Source organism: Ricinus communis, chromosome 2, assembly GCF_019578655.1.
Source record: "Ricinus communis isolate WT05 ecotype wild-type chromosome 2, ASM1957865v1, whole genome shotgun sequence".
Taxonomy (NCBI): Eukaryota; Viridiplantae; Streptophyta; class Magnoliopsida; order Malpighiales; family Euphorbiaceae; genus Ricinus; species Ricinus communis.
Window position 1 is genome coordinate 23,704,964 of NC_063257.1, and position 10,739 is coordinate 23,715,702.

Genomic DNA, 10,739 nt, shown 5'->3' on the forward strand with positions numbered 1-10,739 from the left:
AAGAGGGGGAGAGAACATATAAATTTACTAAAAGAGCCTTATTATTAGTGTTGTTAAGATTGACCAATTTAGTCTTTTATTAATTTAATAGAAAAGATAATAGATAATAGTAGTATAATGATAATATTTATATAGAGATAAGATACTACAAGATTATAAAAAAATATTTTTACTAATTTAATAAAAAAGATAATATATAAACATTATTAAAATAAAATGCATATAGAAATAGGACTACAATATTAAAAACAAAAAAAAAACTAAATTTATATATTCCTTTAGTCTAGATTTAATAATTATTTTATCATTTACAAGTCTAATAACTGTTAGATAAAAGAAAAGTATTTTTATTTTAATTTAATAGATTATAAGTATTTAAATAAAAATTAATTGCCTAGAAGTCTAACTACTTAAGTAATATTAAATAATAAATTCCAACTATAATTTAATTTATAAATAATTTTATAAAAAATTATAATTAAGGTAGAACCGGTAAAATAATTATATGATAAATCTGCATTTTTTGAAAAGTAGATAGGCTTTTTATATCACTAAAAACTGAATTATTGATATTTATTGAATGAAAAACTAAACTATTTAAAAGAAATAAAGTTAATACTAAATATATATGATAAATTACCAATAAAATTATATTCTAGCTAACTTAAAAAAATTTTAAGTTTTCTAAATTGAACAAATATGTAGATATTGATTATTGAAAAAGTTATATCATCAATCCAAAGTTTGAGAAGATACTTAAATAACATCAACAATTTATATAAAATTTTATATTTATTTTATATAAAAATAAAGAAATTGAGTCAATATTTTAAAATGTTAACTCAATCATAAACTTTATTTAAAATAGACAAAATTATAAAAGTAATTTAGATTATATTTGCTAATAATAAATTTCATCCATAGAAACTCTTTCAATTTGTGCATTAGGAATTTGTATATTTATATATATAAAAGCTATAAATAAAAACTCTTTCAATTTATGTATATTTTTATTATGAAATAGCACAAATGATATATTTCTACTTACATATTAAAAGAACAAACATATGATGGGATGTTTAGAAAAACAATTCTAATTTTGGTTAATAATATATCAATTTATTAATGATAAATTATTAATGTTAGTATAAAATTAATTTAAATTATGAGAATATTGAATTTAATTATTTAAGAATATAAAAATAAACTCAATTAATATATTCATAGATATAGATGATTATTGTTTCAAAATTTTTTTTTGATAAATTTATTATAATTTAAGAATTATGTAATCTTATATTAATAGTATTTATTATTTTAAATTTAATTGTTATTTTATTTTTTATTATAAATAAATTTAATTATTAATATTCAAGTATAACGCAAGTGAGTAAAAACTAATTTATATAAATAAGCTAATGCCTATCAGCTATGAGCTGCTCTCATCATACATTCATGCAAAACTAGTTTTAAAATATCGAATTTACAAAATTGCCATAGAACACCGTTTTCGCCGGTTCGCTTTCATTGGTGTTAGTATTGATATTTTCTGCGTTAGCTAGCAGTTGTCTGTCTCCCTTATATTATTCCAAAAACCAAACCCAAACCCAAACTCAAACCCTAGGGTTGCGCTTCATTACTCTATATCCGTCCCTCTTTCACTTATCCTAGATAAAATCCGCACTCTCTCTGTGTCCCTGTGTAATTTCTATTTGGATTTCTAATTTCTAGTATCGACATATCACGATCTGCTGCGGGAATATCTTTTCGATGGAGGATTGGGGTAAGTCTCCCTCTCTCTTTCTCCTCTCTTTTTTTTTTGAATTAAAGATGGCAAGTCTATTTGTATTATTTCTATGCAAATTCAGTGATATCGATGCATTCTTAGTGTAATTCTATACTTGGGTGCATTTTAGGGTTTTACAGTCTAGTCAACTGATTCTTTCGGCTAGAGGTTTTGCTGTAAGCTGAAATTAAATTCCTAGTCACGAAGATAACTGTAAAAATTAATTGAAATAGCAGTAGAATACATGAGACAAGTAGGCTGTTCCCCGCAATGATCTTTCTTTGATTGGGTTAAGTGTATGCATTATATTTTAGTGAATCTTTGATCTTGGAGCTGTTCCCTTTCCAAGTTCAGTTCTGATAGTTGATATATTAATTACCTTTCTGCTTTTAATATAGAATATCTTGATAGAATGGCGATGTGTTGACCAAACTAGCACTAAGTGATATTAAACTTATTCTTGTGAATTCAAATCCCCATGTGGGTTTGCTCATGCAGTTGGTCACAATTATTATTAATTGTAAATTACACGGTACATATAAAAGCTGATTAAACTGAAAGAACTGGACAAAGTTTAAGAGTAGATTTAAAGTTTTGGTACTTTTAATTTTTATTTTATTTTATTATCTGGGTTTATGAATATATTCAGAAAAAGAGTAAGGAATTTTATGTCCAATGCTATATTCTGCAACTTGTGGATTGTGATTATGATATTTAATCCTCTCCAAACTTCACAATCATGCCTTATGCAATAAGCTTCCTCTGCATTCTTATTTGGAGCTAATTTCATTTAATTTGACAAAAGATCTTGGTCTGCTGTTTCAGAGGACGAACAAATTCCACCTCTCATTTTAAAGGAGCAGCCTAAAAGTAAATGGGATGATGAAGATGTGGATGACAATGACGTGAAGGAATCATGGGAGGATGAAGATGAACCAGCTCCGGTACGATTGATAATGTAATCATGACTTGGTTTATTTTAATCTTTAGCTCATGCTTTTTCCTAACCATAGATCCTCTACTTAAAGCATCAAGTAACATCTTTGCATCAATCCATTCAAGAATAAGGATGAGAAATTAAAAGAACTTAACTTGTGGACGGCTGGATTATTACCTGTCCGCTCCTCTCCCCAACCCTGGCCCACTCATTTCACTTCTACTATGGTTGTTTGCTATTTTTTGTTAGTAAAGAAAAAAACAAAAGAAAAAATTGCAAGGGTGCTATTTCCTAGCATGTTAATACTGGTTTTTCAAAATACCCTGTTGTCTGTAATCTATAGTGCAGATCATTGATTTTTCAATGTCATGTTAATTGTGAGTTCAGGAGTGTGGTTATTTATCTGTTTGAGGTTTCATGGTGTTATTTGGTTAAACCTGTCTAAAAACTGCAACTATGCATACATAGATTCTCAAGCCCTTGCAGCTCAACATTTACTGATTTGGTTGTTAACTGCAATCATTTTGGTTGTTATAATTATAATTGTTGTAAGGGTGGTGGCAACGAATCAGTTGCCTGTGGTAGTGGCAGCCTGTACGTTGATATGAGTTTAGCTGTTTACTCTAAGAATTGTTAAGAGTATAAGTGTGGAAGATTATTATTTGAAGATGGAACCCAACTAGATAGTAATCTTAGATCATGTGTCTGAAGGCTGATTACATTTTGTTGAACTGTTCAATCAGCTCCGGTCCTACAAGATACAACCCTGAATGGAACAGCTCACAGTAGATTTAAATTCGCTAATGTCTTATTGAAGGATGACATTGTTCTCTATTCACAAAGCATTTCATCCTACTTAGCAAAACTCCAATTTCTGCATCTTCTGTTTGTGCAAAGTCTCAAAAAGCTTCTAATTCAAGATATTACCCCGTCACACTACCATCTAATCACTTGCTGAAATGCCTATCTTCTGCATTATGCAGCAACTTATATGTAAAAATTGATTGGATAAGTCTTTATGATAATAGTTAATCATTTGTCTTCACTAAATGCTTTCACAAAAGGTGAATGTAACAGTGGTAGGTTTATGCATGTTTATTGCAAATACATTAGTTCAGGTTTATGGACAGCTAGCCTCTTGTATGTTTATATTATATGGAACCTTGAGTCTTTTTCTCCTGTGTGCTAATAATGGCTTTTCTTTTCTTTCTTTTTCTTAAAAATTTTGTATGCGATGGATTCAGGAACCTGTAGCAAAACCCCCTCCAGAAAAGGCCACTAAGAAACCTGTGACAAAGTCTATAGAAAAGAAAGGCAAAACTGTTGTAGCGAAAGAAGAGTCCCAACCACTAGATCCTGTTGCTGAGAAACTTCGCCAACAAAGGTACCGAATCAATATTTTGGTTTCTACTTTCTTGGGAACCTCTTTTACTAGGAAACAATATTTTTATATCATATGAATAAATAGAGAGAGCTAGCTAGCATTGTTATAGATCATCATGTGAGTCTTGCCACTCAGATCTAAATTTAGATTTCAGTGCATTTTTGCTGGAATTGAGATTTGAAATGTATAAGAATTATAACATGAGAAACTAAGTAAGGCAATAAGGCTATCTCACCCTCATAAAAGAGATCATTGGCTGTGGAAAAATTAATCCTATTTCCTAATTTACTTTTAAGTCCTTGCATCTGGATGGATATCTGGACTACGACTTTGACCATGGAAATGATATTCTAGTAACTCATGAAACAATAAAAAGCAAAATACATTCCATGGGATGTATTTTCTTTTTATTTTTGATGTTTTCTATGTCCTAATTTTGGTATAATTGATTTAATAATAGAGTTAGGACCCAAGTAACTTGCACAAATATAGGGTTTGATAGAAACTTGGAAAGTATTTAATATCTATCAAGTAAACCTGATTTGAGTTGAGACTACAATTCAAGCTGGTTTTAGTTTTGGCCTTATTTTCTCGAGTCATAGTTGTCTGCATCAAACTCTGTGTTTGTTGTCAAATAGTATATCTTAAGACGTACTCCCTTCATTCCAAAATATGTGTTGTTCAAGGTTTCTGGACAAGAAATAAGGAATCTAATCCTCAATTATAATAAAAGATAACTTGATATGACTAAGATAGTCATTCATTAGAACACTCAAAATTACTATAAATATTATCTCGTACTCTATTATATTTCTCTCTCTCCTACTACATTAATAATTTCACTCATAATGAATAACGGTATAATTGGAGATGGTAATTGGTGTTTCATTGGTTTCTTAAAACGACATATTATTTGGAATAGAAAAATTTCTCTAAAGAATGAGGAAGTAGTATTAATTAGTTGTCAAGAGCGCTAGGTGCACTTAAGGCGCAAAGGCCTTCTATCACCTAAGGTGCTAGGCGCAATTAAGTTGTATGCCCGATCGAAGCCAGGCCTGCAAATGTAAAATCTCTAAATATATTTATAATATGTGAGTATTTATAATTAAGTGCATTTTATGTTCCTTGAGTGACCCAAAATGCCATTCTGAATTAAAATAACAATGTCCTTTTATTTATTAGGCAAAATAATACTTGGACTATTTTCATAACAAAAATAAAAATATATATATATCCTCACTTCTCTGATAGGCTAGATTGAATTTTTTGTTCTCTTACAGCTAAATAGTAGTGTATTTTCGTTAATTCTAGAATTTTCAATCTTTAAAAAAGTAAAGGAACTTCATTTTATTTAGAATAAGAAGACAATTTATGCATGACAAAATTTTCAGCTCAAACTTGTTTATTTCATTTCTCATGTAATGATATTTCATGGTCCCCAGTTAATGTAGTTCTCTAGTAAAGAAAAAAATAGAGATAAGAAACATTAAAGATGTATGCTTTTTTTTCTTCTTTAATATTGTTGCACATTAGACGAAATGACTTATTTACTAGAGTGGAAAATGGTGGCTGCCAACTCATTCCTACTCGCACTTCCCTTTTTCTGAAAATGTAAGACTGGCTAAATGGACTAATGTATGGTCCTCTCTCTTCTCTTCTTCTTTCATCTGCAAATCAGCTTTTTCTTCATTCAGGCACAGCACAAGAGCCTATCTTTTCTGTTGCCTGGCAAAAGGCACACGCCTTTGGTATGTGTGAGGCGCTGAACCTCTGCGTAGTGCCTCAATCTCGCCTAGCGCACTTTTGAAAACTATTTAATAAACGACTTATTGCACCTTTCTTTAGTATCCTTTTACAATGCGCCATTTTCCGAATAGAAGCGTGAAATTTTAATGATTGAAGGAATCCCATTGTCAGCTTGTCCATGGGTAGATGGGTGTTGAGCTTTTTATAGTCTTGCATGTTCTTAGAAATCAATAATTCTGAGTGCCAAAAAGACTCCATTTAGCCTTCTCCTATTATGTAGTATTGGGACTCCAGTGATTATTAGGTCCACATGCTTTATTTATAGCTTTCACTTCATAAAAAGGTTTGCTGTATATTGATAGCAACTTATGGTCTTGAAGATGTAGATCTGACTACCACAAACCACCTTTTGCAAAATTACCTGGGCATAGTAATGTAAGACAAGAATACAAAAATTAGGAAGTATCCTAATTATGGAACTCATGACTATGATATTCCTGTCCTGCATTCACATGGTTATGCTGTTATCTGGATTGTTATTCTGGGCGTGCAGAATGTCCAGTTATGGATCTATTTTTGGGATTTTGGATGCTTTAAATACTTCGATTAAGCAAAGCTTATGTTTTATTTTATTCCTTCGATTCTGGAGGTTCCTTATCTTTTGTTTAAAAGCTATTTAATACATCCTCCATTTTCTTTTGAAGCAATAAGGTTAAATTTCTTCTTTTACTTATGATATTTGTTATTTGAATAAGGGGTTTGCTTGATCTTGTTTATGTTTTAGGAGTAATTATACTTCTTTTGATGGAATGGTTTGTTTGTAATATGGTTTTCCAAGATTTGTCTGACATTTTGATATGGAAGCTCATAACAGCTTCTTTTTTTTTTTTTTTGTATTGTTTTGCTTTTTATTTTCTCTGGTTTCTAGTTAGCAAGGTATTCTGACTGAAAGTTTGACATTGATTCAGGCTAGTGGAAGAAGCTGATTACAGGTCTACTACAGAACTCTTTGGGAAGAGAGGAGATGAGAAGACACTTGATAATTTTATTCCCAAATCTGAGAGTGACTTCTTGGAATATGCAGAACTTGTTTCTCATAAGCTTCGTCCATATGAGGTGTGCTGAATTACCTTTTGTATGTTTGTGTTGATTAAGGATGGGCATAGTCTCTGACTTGGTAAAATTAATATATTTCCAAATGCAGAAAAGCTTTCACTATATTGGATTACTTAAGGCAGTAATGAGACTGTCAATGACTGCTATGAAAGCAGCAGATGCAAAAGATGTTGCATCTTCTGTAACTGCTATTGCAAATGAAAAGCTGAAAGCGGAAAAAGAAGCCAATGCTGGTAAAAAGAAAGGTATTTGTTTTCACCTTTGTTCTTGTGGGCTATGTTTGGTATCCAGGACAGGTTGGGATCAGAGAAACTTTAATTATCCTGCGTTTGGCAAGTATTTAGGACAAGAGAAGGTGCACTTGTCCTGTCCTAACAGTGATCTAGTGTCCATTTGAAAAGTGGTGAACAAGTAGCAACCTTGTCCTACTCTTGGGACAAGATTTTGTTCTACTTCTCTACGATAATGCCATTGAGCATTAAGGGAGTCTAAAAAGATTTATTTATTTTTTGAAGGTTACAATATTAATGAATTATTAATGTAAAGTTAAATATTGAATATAAATAAAAGTGATATAAATAGATCCAAGCAAAGTTTAAATTAAAATTTAAATTATCAAGACAAAATTGAAATTGCAAAATAATAAAAGATAAGATTTATATTCTTAACTATAAAAAAAACAGATTAGTGGTTTGTAAAATATATATATTGAAATTTTGTATGAATTAATATTACTATTTTGTTAATCATTTAAATAAGTATTTTTCACTCTAAAGATTAGACTTGACAAAAGATCTTTTTTCTATGTTGTCTATTGTGTGAATTTGTTGTGCTTATAACAAACAAGCTGACAACTCAATTCTGCAATACCAATCTGTGGGGAGTGTTTCTGCAAGAACCTATCACTATTGTAAATGCATCATAAGGAAATTGGCAGTGTGTTTTATGATGCATGAGAAAAAAATGCTTGCTATTTGTGTGACAATTAGCTTTCTATTTGTGGATAGTGTTGTAAGCAGAGTAGTGTGCTCTATGAAGAACTTGTAAATCAGCTTGATATCTGTCTGGTTTATATTGATATAAACCGAGTAGTGTGTGCTCTATGAAGAACTCGTAAATCAGCTTGATATCTGTCTGTAAATCAGCTTGATATCTGTCTGTAAATCAGCTTAATATCTGTCCGGTTTTTACGTATTGATATAAATGAGTTGGAATACCAATTTCAATAGCGAATAGTCACAAATTAACTGTAAATAATTCTTTCTCAATTACTGTTGCAGGTGGAAAGAAAAAACAGCTCCATGTGGACAAGCCTGACGAGGATTTGGTGGTTGATAGCTATGATGCGCTTGATGATTATGACTTCATGTGAAGAATAATCTATTTTGGAGATAGGTTTTATTTTTGCGTTAGGCGCCGGCTGTTTTATTATATGCAACTTTTTACACCATGTTTGATTTTGTGCTGTAAACTATCTGAGGGACAACCTGAATTTTCATCCATCTTTGGTGGTTTGTTTAAACCTTGAAGTTACATGAAATGATTTCATATTCATTAACTGGTGCAAATTATTGAAATAAAAAAAAGTGATTGTCCGAATTCTCCCCTCTATAAAATGGCAATTGGATCATGCCCCTCCCTGATAATTTTTGTCGGTGTCCAAGCTGAGTTTTGAGAAAGCTGCTGATTGGGGGTTTTATGTTATTATCTAATTGATTTCCCTTAGTCGGACTAAAGGGCCATCCATCTATTTGTATTTGTATTTGTATTTGTATTTGTATTAAACTGAAGTAATTACTTTTCTAAAGAGGGTGTTATGCTGCTTTTTTTTTTTTCTCTGCTTGTGGCAATTTTAATAATATTAGTCGTTGCCTATTTGTTTATTTGTTGTGTGAACAATTGCTATTATTTTTATTGCAGGTAATCTTTTTAAATTTTAGAAATTCACTCCTATATTTAAATAGAATTATTTAAAATAATTTATGGACATAAGATTTTAGTAATAATAAATTAGAGATATATAATAAAGTTCTAAGACATGGTATAATTAGTAATACTGATTAAAATAAAATCTAATATTATAGATTTTCTTACAGAATTTCTAATATTTATAATTTTTTTATTAGAAGTATATTTAATTAATGTATATCTAAAATTATTGACTAATAATAAATATATAAACTATTGTACTAATTTTTGTTTAGAGATATCATTTAATTTAAAAAACAATTTATCAATTTGTTATAAACTAATACTAAAAGATTTCGCAAATAACTCAGAGAACTTGAAATTATATGAGAATCCAATTATATGAAAATGATTCTTATTATTGTGCCCGGCTTTTCTATAATATTTGCAGAAAGTATCAAGTATTTTTTTAAACTGGTACTGGGCGCAGATATGTAAAATCTAGGGCATTGATATACAAATTGGTTCGAGGTTTCTCACTTAACATCACATTGAAAAAAAAATTGTTCGTTTATTTTTCTTTTAAAAAAAAAAGTAAAAGTGGTCATTTGATAATTACTTAATGGTTCTTAATGATGTAGATAGTGATTGAATTAAGTTTTAGGACGGTAGAATTTTAGGTTTGGTTCTATAAGGTCCTTTTAGAAGAATGAATGTTGCTACCACAAAACTGTGAAATGGGATTTATACTTGGGTCGATCGTGAGAGGAAGTGGGGACGAAATACGTATTTGCGTGCTAGGTTATAGGGTCTTAGCCTTTAATGGGATTTGATAACTTGGTCTAAGAAAATAAGCTATCAATAAGATTTTCAACTCTGATCCAAGCTTTAGAGTACCTGAAGCAAAAATTAGAAAATACTATATAGAGTTGTCTAGCCATTCACTATGATGGCTAAGTCAGTAATAATATTATAAAGGCAAGTATGAATTGATTATAGAAGAATGAATGTACTTGATATGTTGTGTCACAGTCCTTTATATAAAAATTAAAGGTCTTTTAGTCTTATAAGGAATAAGACTTTATTAATGTAAAGTCTCCCAATCTTATTAGAACCAACCTTCTTAGTCATAGAACCTAGGCTGGAATGGATTTCTCAATTAGAGTCCGACAATGACTTGGTCTTCAAGACTTTTTGTTGTACTTGAATTTGGACTTGGTCAACTCCAAGTTTCTTGGTTGTGATAATTCGGGATGCAATGCTTGGTTATCATTAGATGCTCGACCTATTGTTGTTTGCTGGGCCTATTCTTTTGTGCTCGACCTACTCTTTTTTGCTTGACTTACTCTTTCATGGTCGGCCTACTCTTCATGCTTGACCTATTATTTCATGGTCAATCTATTCTTCCATGGTTGGACTATTCTTTATGCTCGGTCTATTCTTCTATGGTCGGCTTATTCTTCATGCTCATCCTACTCTTCATGCTTAACCTATATTTTGGTCAAGTATCATTAGCCCCACCTTTTAGTGAGATAGTATTTATGTTCAATAATTCATAACTTCTTAAATAATCTTGATATTAAGGAGATTGGTCAGCGAGCTCGAAAGGATGTTATTTGTCGAGATGCTCTCCTTAAAATTCATTAATCATTTTGAATGAACTAGTGTTATGTAGTTCTTGAAGCTTGTTTACACATTGGATGAACTCGTCTTCTACTCTTTGATAAGCTTGTGTACTGTTGCTCTTCATTGAGCTCATGTACTCTTGCTCTCTACTGAGCTCATGTATTGTTGCTCTCTAATGAGTTCATGTACTTTTGCTCTCTAATGAGCTCATGTACTTTTCCTCTCCACTGAGCTCA

General features: G+C 30.7%; 1 protein-coding gene across 2 annotated transcripts; it reads left to right on the plus strand.

The window, feature by feature from the left end:
- Nucleotides 1–1,478: 1,478 nt before the first annotated feature.
- Nucleotides 1,479–8,568, plus strand: LOC8262228 (eukaryotic translation initiation factor 3 subunit J). 2 transcript variants are annotated; one of them, XM_002519531.4, is made up of 6 exons: nt 1,500–1,783; nt 2,612–2,730; nt 3,968–4,107; nt 6,822–6,969; nt 7,058–7,214; nt 8,250–8,568. In XM_002519531.4, exons 1-6 carry the CDS (start codon nt 1,771–1,773, stop codon nt 8,339–8,341), a joined length of 669 nt encoding a protein of 222 aa, XP_002519577.1. In that variant the 5' UTR covers nt 1,500–1,770; the 3' UTR covers nt 8,342–8,568. The 2 variants fall into 2 exon arrangements, with proteins under 2 accessions (XP_048227083.1, XP_002519577.1); XM_048371126.1 differs by lacking the exon at nt 3,968–4,107 and having other exon boundaries at nt 1,479–1,783; nt 2,612–2,744.
- The last annotated feature ends 2,171 nt before the right edge of the window (nt 8,569–10,739 follow it).

Excerpts from the sequence above, each read along its gene's own strand:
- LOC8262228 (XM_002519531.4), top strand. Across the intron at positions 4,108-6,821 it reads GAGAAACTTCGCCAACAAAG|GCTAGTGGAAGAAGCTGATT; the intron begins GTACCGAATCAA and ends ACATTGATTCAG. Across the intron at positions 7,215-8,249 it reads CAATGCTGGTAAAAAGAAAG|GTGGAAAGAAAAAACAGCTC; the intron begins GTATTTGTTTTC and ends TTACTGTTGCAG.